A 21247-nucleotide genomic window follows, 5' to 3' on the forward strand; every position below is an offset into this window, starting at 1 on the left:
TCACACTTATTTGCTTTTGGTGTTTGGAAATTGGAACAAATATAGATTGAAGTATTCAGGAAGGTATCCCAGTTAATAGATGTCATTGCATAACTTAGCTAGGGCTTTGATGCCTCTGTCATTTAGAGCTTTGATCCATTCTGGTTCTATATTGCCTGGCCTAGCAGCCTTACTAGGTTTAACTTTGTCAATGGCTTTTACAACTGCTCATTTGAGTATTGGTGGGCCTTCTAACTCCCACTCTCCTCCCTGTCACCTTGGAATAATTATAATCCATATTCATACCACCTTTTCATTATTTCTTCTGTCTCCAAGATTATTCTCCCATTTAAATCTCTTATACGTTGTGCTTGAAATACCATTTTTTAAAAGTGACTTCTCTGATTTTTTCATAGAGTCCTTTTCATAGAGTACTGATACTGATTTTTGCTTACAGGTTTTTAGTTTAATTTTTGCTTTCCCTACAACTGGATTATGGTCGAATTAATATCTGCTCCAGGATATGACTTGGCTTGTTTTAAAATATATCTGAATTTTTCCTTAATCAAAATGAAGTCTATTTGATTCCTGCAAATATCACCTGGACTTTTCCATGTATACACTTTTGCTGGATGTTTAAACAGGGTGTTGGTGATTATCAACTTATTTTTTTCACAAAATTAAATGAATTTATCCCCTCTTTTATTTTTCTTACCTAGCCCATATTGGCCCATGCATTCCAGTATCTTCTCATTGCCCACTTTTGCATTAAAATCACCCATAACCATAATTATATCATTTGATTTTGCCATTTTCTCTGATTCCTTCAAATTTGCATAGAATATTTTAATGTCTTATTCCTCGTGGCCAGTTGTGGGTGCATAAACCTGGATTAGGAGGATGTCAAAAGGTTGAGCAGCTATCGTTACTGCAATGATTTTCTCTTTGACTGCAGTAAAGCCCTTAATTGATCTTGCTATACTTATTCATTGTAAATTCATTCTTGTTTAGCTTTCCTGATTCTGTCTATCTTGTTTCGCAAATACCTACATCAAGCTGTATTGACTTTATTTCTTGATCTAAATCATCACGTTTTCCCGGTTCATACAGTATTCTCACATTCCAAGCTTCTATGTTAAAGAGTACATTCCTGGTCTTCAGTTTGGGTATATCTGATGTCATCCTCCTAGGTGGGATTAAGATGGCCTCTTCATATTCTCTAATATTAAAGTCAAACTTACTGTTCTCATGACACAACTGAGCATTCATTAGAGACACAGTTCGCAGGGGGCTCAATCTTGTCTCTATAACTCATCCTTTTAGTGGTAGCGATTTTCATGGCTTACTATGGTGGAGGGTACGTGATGTGGCTCCAATCTCTTCCATGGTGACTGGCCACATATCACTTTGGATGCCAAGAATGTGCCCTTAATTAAGTATGTCACCTACTTTGCTGTCATACCCCTTAGACTATTGATCTTTGATAGCTTCTTTTGCCACGCTGGCTATTCCAGACTTTATGCACTATAAAGTGGTGATTATAGTGCACAAATGATACTACTAGTCAGAAATTACTTGCGGTCGTTCGTCTACTAACGTTTGACTAAACAAATTCAAGATGAGTCGAATGAATGGATGAACAGGCCACTGTAGCACAGAGCATGCAGCAACGTGGTTTACACTTGACTTGAAACGAGTGTTGCCAGGTATTTCTAGCTTTTGTAGCAAAATTCAAGTAGCCGACTCAAAATTTTTTTTATTATCAATAACCCAATTATTTAGTTTGAAAGTTGACTAATAGATTTTTTATTAACCCAATGTGAACATTGAAACAGAAAACATTATATTAATTAATAGAACATAAATGTCTAAATCCCAAAGTACAGAAAGTAAAGTTGAGAAACAAATTAAAATATTAAATATATGGTATTCTGAATGATAAATTTAATAAGTAAAGTTGTTTTAACTTTAATCCTCATTAAATTTTAACAGAGGGGGAACCGAACTGATAAAGGGTATTGATGATCCCAAAATGCACATAGTTTTTTTTAACTTTTCGCCCTGTGAGCACTAAGATAGCCTTTTTAACGAGCTCATTAAGGGCTCGGCCAGGCCTATAATGCGGCCGTCGGATTGTGAGGGACGGGGCCCGACTACTCCAAAAAATTCATGGGACATTTCGATCCGTCCGCTTATGACCCGGGTCCCCAAAGCAGCAGGCTGTAAAAGTGTATTTAAATAATTATGCCCTAGTAAATTTTTAACAAAATCAACAATCTTGAATTTCAAAGAATTGCCATAACTCGAATAGATGCTGTATTGAACTCACTTCCCTTTCTGCTGAGCCTGTTGATCTTCAGCCATTGATCTCTAGACACACTGGAGGCTAATTACAAAACGATTTCGTAGCCGTAGTTCTGTTTTTTACCACGAGGTGTTGCCACTTCGTGAGGTCGAAAAGCTGGACAAGAATAATTCTAATTTACGGTCGGATGTGACGTCACTGAACGCAATCGGTGTAAGTACACAACAGTCAGAATTAGTTTATTACAAACAAAATTTGCTACTTTGCAAATTTGTCTTTAGTCTAATACAGTATTTAATGTTTATACAGTATTGTAGCTTTAAAAGATGACTATTGTTCATTATTTTTATCAAAATATTTAAAATTATACAGTATATTATAAAAGTATATTACTCGAAATGTTTGTTTTTTGTCTTATTTAATAAAATTATTCATTGCTTTTTAGAAATAATTTAAACGTTTTATACTAGAAAATTTTCTTCGTATGCATCCTTATTTGGTTTTCACGAGATTTTTAAAAAACCTAACCCTGGCGAATACCAAGAGTTAAGTGTATCTTGTGTAATTTGAGTAAAGTCTTTCGAATTGATAGTTTAAATCCATCAACAAATTATCCTCGCCAGTAAAATATTGTTAAAGGGAGCTAATGTTGCAAAATGGCCACCATCCCAGAGAAACGCTTATTACGAACTGGCGCAAGCAGAGAGAATTTCTATCACGAGGGAATTTCCTCATACATATTAAAAAATATTCCCCAAATCGCTACAAAATCTATCGCTGAATTTTTCCTATAGATATGTCAACGATGCTGTCTACGTTAACGTCTCTGCCAAAAAAATCTGCCAGATATACGACAAAATACTGCTTTTGCCACTTAACTCTTCGAATGTAAACGTGCACGCTCGTCTATGGCGATATCTTAACTGTGTAGCCATACGCCACACAACATCCGTTTCCCATACAATGTTTGTAAATTTTTGTAAATCGTTTTAAAACTTTTTTATCAATCGATGAGTAACAGGTTTTTCTTTAATAAATACATTTATTGTATTAATTATACATATTTAATTCTTATTTTTTAGTGTATACTAATGTATAAGTAATATTGTATGTGTTTATTGCGTGTGTCAACTATTATAAAAAAAATATATTAGAATATCATTAAAGAAATTTCAACTGTCATATATTTCGTATGCTCTACACACCTGAATAACTAAAATTCTTATTACATTTGTATACAAAAAAGTGTCTATCTCTGTTTATTTATATTTCGTGGAATAAATTTAAAAATTTTTCGGATATACTTTATAATAAATTAAACAGTAAACACTTCAAAGGCACAATAATTTATTGTGTGAAAAAAGCAACACAAAGATTAACGACTTTTAGTTGCAATCAAGGTCATAAATTTTAAAAATAATAGTAATAAATCTAAGATCAAATACTTTCATTAACAAAATCACATAAATTAATGTTAAACGGTGTGCAATCCAATTCTATTTCTCAAATTTAAACAGAAATTCCATTCTTTCAGATCAAATAGAAGTAACTCTTTGTTTTTATTCAAAATAAATTTTGCTGATGCCTTAAAGATTTCATTAAAAAGAAGCTTTTATCTTCTCGAAAAATAGCATTTTTCATGCCACGATTCATTATTTTGTTACTTAATCGAACTATTATTGAAGGCTAACAGATTTCTGTTTTACTATTTCAATTGCCATTTTCTTGGTTCTTTCCCTCGCAGAGACAAGTACGGTGATTATGCCTCCACGCAGGAACATTTTGCCAGTTCCTTCTTATGTCTTTCGCTTTTTCCCTTGCAGAGACAAGTACGGTGATTATGTCTCCACGCAGGAACATTTTGCCAGTTCTTTCTTATGTCTTTCGCTTTTTCCCTTGCAGAGACAAGTACGGTGATTATGCCTCTACGAAGGGAGACCTTTCCAATTCCTTCTGATGTCGTTCGCTTTTTCCCTTGCAGAGACACGTACGGTGATTATGCCTCCACAAAGGGACACCTTGACAATTTCTCTGATAACCTTCGCTTACATTCCTCTGATAACCTTCGATAACATTATAATGACATCTCCACGAATGCATTAGAAATTATTTTTCGCTTTGTTTTAATTAAGCATTAATAATTCGGCCGAAAGTATAGAGCAGATTATACGATGGCGCCTGCCGATGAAAGTTGCACACCAGATATTTGGACCAAATAATTTTGTAATGTGCCTTTGTTATAATTGTAAGAACAATAAATTTTTTAAATAATATTTAAAAAATATAACTTTTTTTCTTTTTTTTAGCTAAATGGAATGTAACGATGATGTACATTCCGCCATTTTACTTTTCTTTTTGAAGCAAGAGCAGATGATTGATGGAAATCTGCGGAAAAAATCCACAAAAGCATCGAAACATTTGGTCGTTTCCTGCAAATAATAAAAATGTTTCGTAAATAAAATATGAAAATAAATTAACAGCAGGTTCAAATCACAATGTTTGTTTAAAAATAATATTACGAAAGTAATGTATTATTAAATATTTCGACGGTAAAGTAACCCGAATGTATAGAATCATTGTGAATACAAGAGAGAAAACGAGTCTTAAAATATCAAAATAATATTGTAATTGATATTTAGCGAGAAACGAGAATGAATTCATAAGTGTAAATCAAAGAAAATTAGAAAATATTTTCTTACTTCATCATCATCATCCGATTCTCTTTTGTATGCAAATCTATCATAAGTATTTCTTCTTTTACCCAATAGACTTAATTTTTTCATCTGTTCATTTCTTTCTGTCATTTCTTTGTTTTTTTTCTTTCCTATAAAATAATTTAAGAATTTACCTTTATGTAATTTTATATCGTAATGTCTACACCTATTCAAACATATTCATTATAAAAAAATGTATCAGACTAATAAGTTTATGTAGAAATATATCTCTGTATTTTTATATGAACTGTATAGGCAGTCAGAAAGTAGTATTATTGTGTAAACAGTGAGGTAATGCAATATAATTACTATTTTAGTAAATGTCTAATCGGATTTCTTCCATTGTAAATAAATCAAAGGATCAAAAATATAATACACTCAACATTAATACGAATCTCAGCGTACCTTATACAAAAAATTATATACAAGTTTCGTGTTACCTTTCAATAGAATTCGAATTTAGTCTTCGATGTCTGAGTTCTACGAGCGTTTCTTTTACATTTATACACTATTTGTTTATGTCACACACTCAAAGAATGCGGACAAAGCTTAAGTTTGAAAATAGGGACAAGTTGTATACAAATTTGTTAGAGGTAAAAGCGTGTAGAATCTTTACAAACACCGACTATTTTCGAAACGTGATGGTTGACCCACTTCTATTTTTTACCTTTAACCATCAAAATTGAATGTTCACGATGTCTCTTATTAAACAAGTTACCGTGCAAATTTCGTTTCGTAATTTTTACCTATCCAGAGATATTAAACGAAATAGACGTGAATACACACACACACATATTTTGTTTCTTTACTTTTTCTGTTCGAAGATGTCACAGCCATTCCAAAAACCTACAAGGTCAAATAATATAACAATTGGAACAATAAAATTCATTCAATTGTATTAAAATTATTGGTAATTTCTCGACATATACTTTGAAGGATGATGAATTAATTTTCAATTAAATTTGATACGAGAAGTGGCAAAGACAATGAATCATTTCATCAATGTTAAGGTAGTGTTTGTGGCAATTATTTAATTTGTTGGTTTACTCCTAATTAATCATGTTTACTGGTGAATATTTATATAATGTGGTTGAAATTGTTATTTAAACAGTAAGAAAATTCATCATCGAAAGTGTTTTTGACGAAATAAATGNATTAATCTAATAAATCCTGATTCTCACACTAATATCATTTGATATCAACACTTGTTTCATGTTTGTAAATGCAGTCCTTGCATTTCCAATTTTTCTTCCTTATCATTTCTTCCATCATCTGCAATGATATGTCCCAGATAGACATAACTTTTGATCTGCTATAGTTTACTGTCTCAGATTTTAATATTTACTTTTGGAGTTTTTCTCATTGGAAATGACCATAGTTTTGGTCTTTTAGTAGTTCAGTGTTAGTCCGAATTTTGATGTTTCCTCTATCATCATCATTAGATCCCATTCATTTTCTGCCAATAGCACAGTGTCATCAGCATACCTAAGATTATTGAAATTTCTGTCCCCTATGTTTACTCCTTTTAGATCTTTGACCTGACTAAAAATTCTTTCTGTATAAAAATTGAAGAAAATTGAAGACAGCACACAACCCTGCCTAACTCCTTTTGGGGGAGTTTTGCGACAATTCTTTGCCAATCCTTATTGCAGTTCTCTGCTCCCAGTATAAATTGGTGAGTAATGTACATCCATTTCATCCATACTGTTTTCTAATAGACATTTAATAAGGTAATCATATTTCACGTTATCAAATTGCTTTGTATAGTCTATAAAACATATATAAATATTTTTCTGTTTTTCCTTATATCTTTTAATAATAGTTTTCAGATTGAAAATACCTTCTCTTGTTCCTTTATTCTCTTGGAAACCACTTTGTGTTTTACTTACGCCTTTGTTTCATCTTCCTTTGACTCTATTTAACAAGATACAAGTTAGAACCTTTGTCACATGACTAATTAGGCATATGGTTTTAAAATCTTCACACTTATTTGCTTTTGGTGTTTGGAAATTGGAACAAATATAGATTGAAGTATTCAGGAAGGTATCCCAGTTAATAGATGTCATTGCATAACTTAGCTAGGGCTTTGATGCCTCTGTCATTTAGAGCTTTGATCCATTCTGGTTCTATATTGCCTGGCCTAGCAGCCTTACTAGGTTTAACTTTGTCAATGGCTTTTACAACTGCTCATTTGAGTATTGGTGGGCCTTCTAACTCCCACTCTCCTCCCTGTCACCTTGGAATAATTATAATCCATATTCATACCACCTTTTCATTATTTCTTCTGTCTCCAAGATTATTCTCCCATTTAAATCTCTTATACGTTGTGCTTGAAATACCATTTTTTAAAAGTGACTTCTCTGATTTTTTCATAGAGTCCTTTTCATAGAGTACTGATACTGATTTTTGCTTACAGGTTTTTAGTTTAATTTTTGCTTTCCCTACAACTGGATTATGGTCGAATTAATATCTGCTCCAGGATATGACTTGGCTTGTTTTAAAATATATCTGAATTTTTCCTTAATCAAAATGAAGTCTATTTGATTCCTGCAAATATCACCTGGACTTTTCCATGTATACACTTTTGCTGGATGTTTAAACAGGGTGTTGGTGATTATCAACTTATTTTTTTCACAAAATTAAATGAATTTATCCCCTCTTTTATTTTTCTTACCTAGCCCATATTGGCCCATGCATTCCAGTATCTTCTCATTGCCCACTTTTGCATTAAAATCACCCATAACCATAATTATATCATTTGATTTTGCCATTTTCTCTGATTCCTTCAAATTTGCATAGAATATTTTAATGTCTTATTCCTCGTGGCCAGTTGTGGGTGCATAAACCTGGATTAGGAGGATGTCAAAAGGTTGAGCAGCTATCGTTACTGCAATGATTTTCTCTTTGACTGCAGTAAAGCCCTTAATTGATCTTGCTATACTTATTCATTGTAAATTCATTCTTGTTTAGCTTTCCTGATTCTGTCTATCTTGTTTCGCAAATACCTACATCAAGCTGTATTGACTTTATTTCTTGATCTAAATCATCACGTTTTCCCGGTTCATACAGTATTCTCACATTCCAAGCTTCTATGTTAAAGAGTACATTCCTGGTCTTCAGTTTGGGTATATCTGATGTCATCCTCCTAGGTGGGATTAAGATGGCCTCTTCATATTCTCTAATATTAAAGTCAAACTTACTGTTCTCATGACACAACTGAGCATTCATTAGAGACACAGTTCGCAGGGGGCTCAATCTTGTCTCTATAACTCATCCTTTTAGTGGTAGCGATTTTCATGGCTTACTATGGTGGAGGGTACGTGATGTGGCTCCAATCTCTTCCATGGTGACTGGCCACATATCACTTTGGATGCCAAGAATGTGCCCTTAATTAAGTATGTCACCTACTTTGCTGTCATACCCCTTAGACTATTGATCTTTGATAGCTTCTTTTGCCACGCTGGCTATTCCAGACTTTATGCACTATAAAGTGGTGATTATAGTGCACAAATGATACTACTAGTCAGAAATTACTTGCGGTCGTTCGTCTACTAACGTTTGACTAAACAAATTCAAGATGAGTCGAATGAATGGATGAACAGGCCACTGTAGCACAGAGCATGCAGCAACGTGGTTTACACTTGACTTGAAACGAGTGTTGCCAGGTATTTCTAGCTTTTGTAGCAAAATTCAAGTAGCCGACTCAAAATTTTTTTTATTATCAATAACCCAATTATTTAGTTTGAAAGTTGACTAATAGATTTTTTATTAACCCAATGTGAACATTGAAACAGAAAACATTATATTAATTAATAGAACATAAATGTCTAAATCCCAAAGTACAGAAAGTAAAGTTGAGAAACAAATTAAAATATTAAATATATGGTATTCTGAATGATAAATTTAATAAGTAAAGTTGTTTTAACTTTAATCCTCATTAAATTTTAACAGAGGGGGAACCGAACTGATAAAGGGTATTGATGATCCCAAAATGCACATAGTTTTTTTTAACTTTTCGCCCTGTGAGCACTAAGATAGCCTTTTTAACGAGCTCATTAAGGGCTCGGCCAGGCCTATAATGCGGCCGTCGGATTGTGAGGGACGGGGCCCGACTACTCCAAAAAATTCATGGGACATTTCGATCCGTCCGCTTATGACCCGGGTCCCCAAAGCAGCAGGCTGTAAAAGTGTATTTAAATAATTATGCCCTAGTAAATTTTTAACAAAATCAACAATCTTGAATTTCAAAGAATTGCCATAACTCGAATAGATGCTGTATTGAACTCACTTCCCTTTCTGCTGAGCCTGTTGATCTTCAGCCATTGATCTCTAGACACACTGGAGGCTAATTACAAAACGATTTCGTAGCCGTAGTTCTGTTTTTTACCACGAGGTGTTGCCACTTCGTGAGGTCGAAAAGCTGGACAAGAATAATTCTAATTTACGGTCGGATGTGACGTCACTGAACGCAATCGGTGTAAGTACACAACAGTCAGAATTAGTTTATTACAAACAAAATTTGCTACTTTGCAAATTTGTCTTTAGTCTAATACAGTATTTAATGTTTATACAGTATTGTAGCTTTAAAAGATGACTATTGTTCATTATTTTTATCAAAATATTTAAAATTATACAGTATATTATAAAAGTATATTACTCGAAATGTTTGTTTTTTGTCTTATTTAATAAAATTATTCATTGCTTTTTAGAAATAATTTAAACGTTTTATACTAGAAAATTTTCTTCGTATGCATCCTTATTTGGTTTTCACGAGATTTTTAAAAAACCTAACCCTGGCGAATACCAAGAGTTAAGTGTATCTTGTGTAATTTGAGTAAAGTCTTTCGAATTGATAGTTTAAATCCATCAACAAATTATCCTCGCCAGTAAAATATTGTTAAAGGGAGCTAATGTTGCAAAATGGCCACCATCCCAGAGAAACGCTTATTACGAACTGGCGCAAGCAGAGAGAATTTCTATCACGAGGGAATTTCCTCATACATATTAAAAAATATTCCCCAAATCGCTACAAAATCTATCGCTGAATTTTTCCTATAGATATGTCAACGATGCTGTCTACGTTAACGTCTCTGCCAAAAAAATCTGCCAGATATACGACAAAATACTGCTTTTGCCACTTAACTCTTCGAATGTAAACGTGCACGCTCGTCTATGGCGATATCTTAACTGTGTAGCCATACGCCACACAACATCCGTTTCCCATACAATGTTTGTAAATTTTTGTAAATCGTTTTAAAACTTTTTTATCAATCGATGAGTAACAGGTTTTTCTTTAATAAATACATTTATTGTATTAATTATACATATTTAATTCTTATTTTTTAGTGTATACTAATGTATAAGTAATATTGTATGTGTTTATTGCGTGTGTCAACTATTATAAAAAAAATATATTAGAATATCATTAAAGAAATTTCAACTGTCATATATTTCGTATGCTCTACACACCTGAATAACTAAAATTCTTATTACATTTGTATACAAAAAAGTGTCTATCTCTGTTTATTTATATTTCGTGGAATAAATTTAAAAATTTTTCGGATATACTTTATAATAAATTAAACAGTAAACACTTCAAAGGCACAATAATTTATTGTGTGAAAAAAGCAACACAAAGATTAACGACTTTTAGTTGCAATCAAGGTCATAAATTTTAAAAATAATAGTAATAAATCTAAGATCAAATACTTTCATTAACAAAATCACATAAATTAATGTTAAACGGTGTGCAATCCAATTCTATTTCTCAAATTTAAACAGAAATTCCATTCTTTCAGATCAAATAGAAGTAACTCTTTGTTTTTATTCAAAATAAATTTTGCTGATGCCTTAAAGATTTCATTAAAAAGAAGCTTTTATCTTCTCGAAAAATAGCATTTTTCATGCCACGATTCATTATTTTGTTACTTAATCGAACTATTATTGAAGGCTAACAGATTTCTGTTTTACTATTTCAATTGCCATTTTCTTGGTTCTTTCCCTCGCAGAGACAAGTACGGTGATTATGCCTCCACGCAGGAACATTTTGCCAGTTCCTTCTTATGTCTTTCGCTTTTTCCCTTGCAGAGACAAGTACGGTGATTATGTCTCCACGCAGGAACATTTTGCCAGTTCTTTCTTATGTCTTTCGCTTTTTCCCTTGCAGAGACAAGTACGGTGATTATGCCTCTACGAAGGGAGACCTTTCCAATTCCTTCTGATGTCGTTCGCTTTTTCCCTTGCAGAGACACGTACGGTGATTATGCCTCCACAAAGGGACACCTTGACAATTTCTCTGATAACCTTCGCTTACATTCCTCTGATAACCTTCGATAACATTATAATGACATCTCCACGAATGCATTAGAAATTATTTTTCGCTTTGTTTTAATTAAGCATTAATAATTCGGCCGAAAGTATAGAGCAGATTATACGATGGCGCCTGCCGATGAAAGTTGCACACCAGATATTTGGACCAAATAATTTTGTAATGTGCCTTTGTTATAATTGTAAGAACAATAAATTTTTTAAATAATATTTAAAAAATATAACTTTTTTTCTTTTTTTTAGCTAAATGGAATGTAACGATGATGTACATTCCGCCATTTTACTTTTCTTTTTGAAGCAAGAGCAGATGATTGATGGAAATCTGCGGAAAAAATCCACAAAAGCATCGAAACATTTGGTCGTTTCCTGCAAATAATAAAAATGTTTCGTAAATAAAATATGAAAATAAATTAACAGCAGGTTCAAATCACAATGTTTGTTTAAAAATAATATTACGAAAGTAATGTATTATTAAATATTTCGAAGGTAAAGTAACCCGAATGTATAGAATCATTGTGAATACAAGAGAGAAAACGAGTCTTAAAATATCAAAATAATATTGTAATTGATATTTAGCGAGAAACGAGAATGAATTCATAAGTGTAAATCAAAGAAAATTAGAAAATATTTTCTTACTTCATCATCATCATCCGATTCTCTTTTGTATGCAAATCTATCATAAGTATTTCTTCTTTTACCCAATAGACTTAATTTTTTCATCTGTTCATTTCTTTCTGTCATTTCTTTGTTTTTTTTCTTTCCTATAAAATAATTTAAGAATTTACCTTTATGTAATTTTATATCGTAATGTCTACACCTATTCAAACATATTCATTATAAAAAAATGTATCAGACTAATAAGTTTATGTAGAAATATATCTCTGTATTTTTATATGAACTGTATAGGCAGTCAGAAAGTAGTATTATTGTGTAAAAAGTGAGGTAATGCAATATAATTAATATGTAAGTAAATGTCTAATCGGATTTCTTCCATTGTAAATAAATCAAAGGATCAAAAATATAATACACTCAACATTAATACGAATCTCAGCGTACCTTATACAAAAAATTATATACAAGTTTCGTGTTACCTTTCAATAGAATTCGAATTTAGTCTTCGATGTCTGAGTTCTACGAGCGTTTCTTTTACATTTATACACTATTTGTTTATGTCACACACTCAAAGAATGCGGACAAAGCTTAAGTTTGAAAATAGGGACAAGTTGTATACAAATTTGTTAGAGGTAAAAGCGTGTAGAATCTTTACAAACACCGACTATTTTCGAAACGTGATGGTTGACCCACTTCTATTTTTTACCTTTAACCATCAAAATTGAATGTTCACGATGTCTCTTATTAAACAAGTTACCGTGCAAATTTCGTTTCGTAATTTTTACCTATCCAGAGATATTAAACGAAATAGACGTGAATACACACACACACATATTTCGTTTCTTTACTTTTTCTGTTCGAAGATGTCACAGCCATTCCAAAAACCTACAAGGTCAAATAATATAACAATTGGAACAATAAAATTCATTCAATTGTATTAAAATTATTGGTAATTTCTCGACATATACTTTGAAGGATGATGAATTAATTTTCAATTAAATTTGATACGAGAAGTGGCAAAGACAATGAATCATTTCATCAATGTTAAGGTAGTGTTTGTGGCAATTATTTAATTTGTTGGTTTACTCCTAATTAATCATGTTTACTGGTGAATATTTATATAATGTGGTTGAAATTGTTATTTAAACAGTAAGAAAATTCATCATCGAAAGTGTTTTTGACGAAATAAATGGAATCTTTGTAGAAATGAATGATTTATTTTTGAATTGTTTCGAAAATAATAAACTACGACATACAACATGCATGAAAGACTGAAAATGGATAACTAATATTAAGTTTTATAATTTAAATAAATTTGAACAAAATGAGTTTAACATTAAAAGATTTCTTAATAATTTTTAACAAATTATTTTAAAATTCTTTATAATCTTTTTGTAACCTCACCTTCAACCAACACCTCCACTTCTTCGTTTTCTTCATATATTATTTTTTTCACTAATGAATGCTCCTCTAAAAATACAAACTCCTTCTTCAAAGGTCTGTTTTCTGACCGAGTACTTTCCAAAAACCAGAAATCATCTTCCTCTTCATCATCGGAATCCTGTAAAAAGTGAAAAGTTTTTATTCCTGATAGAATAATCTTACAGTAGTCGAAGTGTTCTATTATTTATCGGAAAAAATCTTTTATTAATTAATAAAGAATTTGTAGTCAATTCAATCAACACTTTCCATAAGATTGTGCGTTTGTCGTGTTTTGTTTTTTAGTTTTAAATCTTTAAATTATAAGAGTTATTAAATTATTTACATTGAATTGTAACTTACAGAAGAAGACAATTCTGTTTCACCCGGAAAATCACTATTTATATCAGATGTTAATTGGATGATACTATTCACTATAGTTATAAAAGCATCTTCCTCCCCAACATCATCATCACATGTGGGGTGTTCACTTGTATCATTTAAATCCATTTGACAATTAGAAACTAGAGAATAAAAGTAAACGCAATAAACACAGCAATTCGTAGAAGTTTTTCGCGTGAATTCAATAATTATATAAGAATTTGAAAGAGAAAAATATTGGAAATGACGAACGGTTTACACCAAATTAACAGATGAAATTCTCATTGTAGAAAACATATTTGGAAAATTACATTCATTGAGAATCCACAGCAATAATACTAAGAATTTAGCAAAAGTCAACTTATTTCTGTCATAAATATTAGATTGTGATTTGACATTATTAATTGTGTGCAAAGTTTAAATTGTTACAATTGTAAAATGAATAATTGATATGCAGTTTTACTGAAGAGTTGTTCCTGGTGAAATAAATGACTAAATGTTTATTAATAGAATTCAATATTGAGATTTTGGATGAGATGAATAAAATAATAAATTGTTATTTATTTGAAAAAATACGTTTAATGATGTAATTGTCTGAAGCAGAAAATGAATGCAAAGTTAAATATCGTTAATGGCACTAAGAATAGACCTACATTCGCCGTTCTTATCATTCTGTAACATTCTATTGGGATTTTTAAACATCTGGTCGAAAATTACTCTTAATTTTATGTTTCTATATTTATTTTCGACAAGTTAGAAAACAGTTAATATAATTATACAATAAAAATGTACTTTAACTTACTCATTAATCTTATTTTTTAGCACCGAATAAACGCTTCGACAATGGCCGAAAATATATTGTTACTATCTATTGTTTAAGCAACAATCGTAAACGTGCTTACGTCACGCTAATCACAGAACTTGCTTAGAATTACGCAGGAAAATAATTTTATTTTTGAATTTTTTTTTGTTTATTTTTTGATCACAAAAAAACGTGAGCGATTTGCACTACATTCATTGCATCAACACAACGAGAAAAGTTCTATTTTATTTTAAATTTCTACGCAAGATTGGCAAATTGTTTTCTGCTTGGAATCTTTACGTAATCTTTTTTTTTAACACGTGCCAAATAGCTTGAAAATTTCATTAATGTCTGTTTTCACAGTCGTTAATGAAAGAGGGAAAGTGTGAAATTGTGTTCGGATCGGAAACAACGTAATATCAAACGTTTGTTTAGTTTAAATTCAAAATGGAATTTAGAACGTATTTATTGAATTTTTAATATTTAAATCCTAAATTAATGCAATAACATAACTAATTAATATTTAAGATTGACAATTGTCCGATACAAGGTATTTTTACTCGTTTCAAGTTTATTTTATAGCTTATCTCTATGCCGTTGGATAAGGCTTTACGTTTCTGACATTAACGCATTTATTTGTATGTTAAAAAAATCTGAATTTTGTCTTTATTTGTGGCTGTTGAGGGTGAGTGTACTTCATTAACGATTTTAGATTTTTTTCAAAGTTCGGAAGTTTTTTGTACGTACCATTCCGGATTGCTTTCAAGACCGTGTTTTCTTTCCCTTTCTTTACGTCTTATTGGTGTTGCTCGAATCTAGTTTTTAAATGTTACTCAGTTACTCGGTAAAACATACGCCATTTTTAAATTCTTCAGTAACTATTGAAATCTTCTTTACTCATGCTTGAGTTTCTTCCGTGTACGAGTTGTTTTATTTGGAAAGCTTCGCCGTTATACGTGTATTCAGTTTTTAAATGTATTCGTTTAAAACCTATAATTATATGTCAGAGTAACTGTAAATAAAAAGATACCCTATTTGAAATTATAAATGCAAATCTTTGGCTTTAACTCGACGGAACGTGCAGCTTCCTACACGTTTCTTTGAGTTCGAGTCACTGTTCTGACACATGATTTATAATTTTCATAAATAAATTCGCCACGGTTTATTTTTAATTTTTCTATTATTTCAAAGACGGATTATGCTACAATGTGTTTCTATAGACAGAATAATCTCGATCATTGAGAATAAACTATATTCCTATCAATTCTTACAAGTGTTTGTTCTGTAATAAATTAACAAATAAACGGCGTTTGCTTTAATGGAAAAGACAATTCTATTCAGTTAATAAGAAGTTTATTGTTACGGATTACATACACGGATTAGGCTAGTAAACGTGGAATGATTTTGAAGACTCAGAGAGTAAAATGTCATTCTTTGAATTTCATATAATGTAGTAAATTAGTGTTTAATCTTATATAATAAATTATAAGGATTTAATGGAACTACGGGAGCTTGAGGTCTTCCGTTGACCCACCGACACGAAAAATATGTAAATTTATGTGTTTGAAGTTAAAACGTCGTTTCAAAAACATTTATGATCACAATTACGTAATCGCGCCGTCCGCAATTTAACACGCGCGTGTTAAAAAAATATACTTATTAGTCCTTCGAATAGTTTTAATTAATTCAACGATTCTCAGAAAAAAAATGTAACTAGAATTCGCATATAATATCTGTAGGTGAAAATCGCGTGTCATTACAAGTGTTCATGTAAAAATCACACTTCGAAACTTATCGAGACAACGAGTTTCAAAGTTGATCCTGAAGAGTGGTGTGAACGATTTACTCGTAACTCGGTATTCGGTATTGTTTGTTTTTCACTCCTCTACGTTAATTTGTGTCTGACCGAATAGAACAAATCGAGGAATACCGAATGTGTGGAACCGGCTTTAAGAAAGTGATCGCTCGAAACAAATAAAAGATCGAAATTTTCTGACAGCTTTCGGTCTGGTTGTATGTTTAAAGTAGACTCGGCAGNTTCACGTTATCAAATTGCTTTGTATAGTCTATAAAACATATATAAATATTTTTCTGTTTTTCCTTATATCTTTTAATAATAGTTTTCAGATTGAAAATACCTTCTCTTGTTCCTTTATTCTCTTGGAAACCACTTTGTGTTTTACTTACGCCTTTGTTTCATCTTCCTTTGACTCTATTTAACAAGATACAAGTTAGAACCTTTGTCACATGACTAATTAGGCATATGGTTTTAAAATCTTCACACTTATTTGCTTTTGGTGTTTGGAAATTGGAACAAATATAGATTGAAGTATTCAGGAAGGTATCCCAGTTAATAGATGTCATTGCATAACTTAGCTAGGGCTTTGATGCCTCTGTCATTTAGAGCTTTGATCCATTCTGGTTCTATATTGCCTGGCCTAGCAGCCTTACTAGGTTTAACTTTGTCAATGGCTTTTACAACTGCTCATTTGAGTATTGGTGGGCCTTCTAACTCCCACTCTCCTCCCTGTCACCTTGGAATAATTATAATCCATATTCATACCACCTTTTCATTATTTCTTCTGTCTCCAAGATTATTCTCCCATTTAAATCTCTTATACGTTGTGCTTGAAATACCATTTTTTAAAAGTGACTTCTCTGATTTTTTCATAGAGTCCTTTTCATAGAGTACTGATACTGATTTTTGCTTACAGGTTTTTAGTTTAATTTTTGCTTTCCCTACAACTGGATTATGGTCGAATTAATATCTGCTCCAGGATATGACTTGGCTTGTTTTAAAATATATCTGAATTTTTCCTTAATCAAAATGAAGTCTATTTGATTCCTGCAAATATCACCTGGACTTTTCCATGTATACACTTTTGCTGGATGTTTAAACAGGGTGTTGGTGATTATCAACTTATTTTTTTCACAAAATTAAATGAATTTATCCCCTCTTTTATTTTTCTTACCTAGCCCATATTGGCCCATGCATTCCAGTATCTTCTCATTGCCCACTTTTGCATTAAAATCACCCATAACCATAATTATATCATTTGATTTTGCCATTTTCTCTGATTCCTTCAAATTTGCATAGAATATTTTAATGTCTTATTCCTCGTGGCCAGTTGTGGGTGCATAAACCTGGATTAGGAGGATGTCAAAAGGTTGAGCAGCTATCGTTACTGCAATGATTTTCTCTTTGACTGCAGTAAAGCCCTTAATTGATCTTGCTATACTTATTCATTGTAAATTCATTCTTGTTTAGCTTTCCTGATTCTGTCTATCTTGTTTCGCAAATACCTACATCAAGCTGTATTGACTTTATTTCTTGATCTAAATCATCACGTTTTCCCGGTTCATACAGTATTCTCACATTCCAAGCTTCTATGTTAAAGAGTACATTCCTGGTCTTCAGTTTGGGTTTATCTGATGTCATCCTCCTAGGTGGGATTAAGATGGCCTCTTCATATTCTCTAATATTAAAGTCAAACTTACTGTTCTCATGACACAACTGAGCATTCATTAGAGACACAGTTCGCAGGGGGCTCAATCTTGTCTCTATAACTCATCCTTTTAGTGGTAGCGATTTTCATGGCTTACTATGGTGGAGGGTACGTGATGTGGCTCCAATCTCTTTCATGGTGACTGGCCACATATCACTTTGGATGCCAAGAATGTGCCCTTAATTAAGTATGTCACCTACTTTGCTGTCATACCCCTTAGACTATTGATCTTTGATAGCTTCTTTTGCCACGCTGGCTATTCCAGACTTTATGCACTATAAAGTGGTGATTATAGTGCACAAATGATACTACTAGTCAGAAATTACTTGCGGTCGTTCGTCTACTAACGTTTGACTAAACAAATTCAAGATGAGTCGAATGAATGGATGAACAGGCCACTGTAGCACAGAGCATGCAGCAACGTGGTTTACACTTGACTTGAAACGAGTGTTGCCAGGTATTTCTAGCTTTTGTAGCAAAATTCAAGTAGCCGACTCAAAATTTTTTTTATTATAAATAACCCAATTATTTAGTTTGAAAGTTGACTAATAGATTTTTTATTAACCCAATGTGAACATTGAAACAGAAAACATTATATTAATTAATAGAACATAAATGTCTAAATCCCAAAGTACAGAAAGTAAAGTTGAGAAACAAATTAAAATATTAAATATATGGTATTCTGAATGATAAATTTAATAAGTAAAGTTGTTTTAACTTTAATCCTCATTAAATTTTAACAGAGGGGGAACCGAACTGATAAAGGGTATTGATGATCCCAAAATGCACATAGTTTTTTTTAACTTTTCGCCCTGTGAGCACTAAGATAGCCTTTTTAACGAGCTCATTAAGGGCTCGGCCAGGCCTATAATGCGGCCGTCGGATTGTGAGGGACGGGGCCCGACTACTCCAAAAAATTCATGGGACATTTCGATCCGTCCGCTTATGACCCGGGTCCCCAAAGCAGCAGGCTGTAAAAGTGTATTTAAATAATTATGCCCTAGTAAATTTTTAACAAAATCAACAATCTTGAATTTCAAAGAATTGCCATAACTCGAATAGATGCTGTATTGAACTCACTTCCCTTTCTGCTGAGCCTGTTGATCTTCAGCCATTGATCTCTAGACACACTGGAGGCTAATTACAAAACGATTTCGTAGCCGTAGTTCTGTTTTTTACCACGAGGTGTTGCCACTTCGTGAGGTCGAAAAGCTGGACAAGAATAATTCTAATTTACGGTCGGATGTGACGTCACTGAACGCAATCGGTGTAAGTACACAACAGTCAGAATTAGTTTATTACAAACAAAATTTGCTACTTTGCAAATTTGTCTTTAGTCTAATACAGTATTTAATGTTTATACAGTATTGTAGCTTTAAAAGATGACTATTGTTCATTATTTTTATCAAAATATTTAAAATTATACAGTATATTATAAAAGTATATTACTCGAAATGTTTGTTTTTTGTCTTATTTAATAAAATTATTCATTGCTTTTTAGAAATAATTTAAACGTTTTATACTAGAAAATTTTCTTCGTATGCATCCTTATTTGGTTTTCACGAGATTTTTAAAAAACCTAACCCTGGCGAATACCAAGAGTTAAGTGTATCTTGTGTAATTTGAGTAAAGTCTTTCGAATTGATAGTTTAAATCCATCAACAAATTATCCTCGCCAGTAAAATATTGTTAAAGGGAGCTAATGTTGCAAAATGGCCACCATCCCAGAGAAACGCTTATTACGAACTGGCGCAAGCAGAGAGAATTTCTATCACGAGGGAATTTCCTCATACATATTAAAAAATATTCCCCAAATCGCTACAAAATCTATCGCTGAATTTTTCCTATAGATATGTCAACGATGCTGTCTACGTTAACGTCTCTGCCAAAAAAATCTGCCAGATATACGACAAAATACTGCTTTTGCCACTTAACTCTTCGAATGTAAACGTGCACGCTCGTCTATGGCGATATCTTAACTGTGTAGCCATACGCCACACAACATCCGTTTCCCATACAATGTTTGTAAATTTTTGTAAATCGTTTTAAAACTTTTTTATCAATCGATGAGTAACAGGTTTTTCTTTAATAAATACATTTATTGTATTAATTATACATATTTAATTCTTATTTTTTAGTGTATACTAATGTATAAGTAATATTGTATGTGTTTATTGCGTGTGTCAACTATTATAAAAAAAATATATTAGAATATCATTAAAGAAATTTCAACTGTCATATATTTCGTATGCTCTACACACCTGAATAACTAAAATTCTTATTACATTTGTATACAAAAAAGTGTCTATCTCTGTTTATTTATATTTCGTGGAATAAATTTAAAAATTTTTCGGATATACTTTATAATAAATTGAACAGTAAACACTTCAAAGGCACAATAATTTATTGTGTGAAAAAAGCAACACAAAGATTAACGACTTTTAGTTGCAATCAAGCTCATAAATTTTGAAATTAATAACAAACCGAAAATAAAACATTTTCTTAGAGAAAAATATAGAAACAGATGTTAAAAGGTGTGCATTCCAATTCCATTTCTCAAATTTAAACAAAAATTCCATTCTTTCAGATCAAATGGAAGTAACTCTTTCTTTCATTCAAAAAAAAATTTTGCCGATGCCTTAAAGATTTCATTAAAAAGAAGCTTTTATCTTTACGAAAAATAGCATTTCTCATGCCACGATTCATTATTTTGTTACTTAATCGAACTATTATTAAAGGCTAACAGATTTCTGTTTTACTATTTCAATTGTCACTTTGTTGGTTTCTTCCCTTGCAGAGACAAGTATGGTGATTATGCCTCCACAATGGGACACCATGACAATTTATTGTGATGACCTCCGCTTTGTTTCCTTGCAGAGACAAGTACGGTGATTATGTCTCCACGAAAGGACACCTTGACATTTCTTTCTGATGACCTCTGCTTTGTTTCCTTGCAGAGACAAGTACGGTGATTATGTCTCCACGAAGGAACACCTTGCCAATTCTTTCTTATGTCTTTCGCTTTTTCCCTTGCAGAGACAAGTATGGTGATTATGCCTCTACGAAGGGACACCTTGACATATCCTTCTGATGACCTTTGCTTTCTTTCCTCTGATAACCTTCAATAACATTTTAATGACTTCTCCAATGCATAAGAAATTATTTTTCGCTCTGTTTTTATTAAGCATTAATAATTCGGCCG

At 32.1% G+C, this 21247-nt stretch overlaps 1 protein-coding gene across 1 annotated transcript; it reads right to left on the reverse strand.

The window, feature by feature from the left end:
* Window positions 1-11205: 11205 nt before the first annotated feature.
* On the reverse strand, window positions 11206-14616 carry LOC111640742. Its single transcript, XM_023386787.1, has 5 exons — window positions 14540-14616; window positions 13720-13880; window positions 13342-13498; window positions 11962-12086; window positions 11206-11691 (listed from the first exon to the last, which is right to left on the reverse strand). The coding sequence occupies exons 1-5, from the start codon at window positions 14541-14543 to the stop codon at window positions 11569-11571; spliced, it is 570 nt and encodes a 189-aa protein (XP_023242555.1). The 5' UTR covers window positions 14544-14616; the 3' UTR covers window positions 11206-11568.
* Window positions 14617-21247: the final 6631 nt, after the last annotated feature.

Source organism: Centruroides sculpturatus, unplaced genomic scaffold, assembly GCF_000671375.1.
Source record: "Centruroides sculpturatus isolate CEXI.00-Female unplaced genomic scaffold, Cexi_2.0 scaffold1399, whole genome shotgun sequence".
Taxonomy (NCBI): domain Eukaryota; kingdom Metazoa; phylum Arthropoda; class Arachnida; order Scorpiones; family Buthidae; genus Centruroides; species Centruroides sculpturatus.

Excerpts from the sequence above, each read along its gene's own strand:
- LOC111640742 (XM_023386787.1), bottom strand. Across the intron at positions 13,499-13,719 it reads AAACAGAATTGTCTTCTTCT|GATTCCGATGATGAAGAGGA; the intron begins GTAAGTTACAAT and ends CACTTTTTACAG. Across the intron at positions 11,692-11,961 it reads AATCGGATGATGATGATGAA|GAAACGACCAAATGTTTCGA; the intron begins GTAAGAAAATAT and ends TATTATTTGCAG.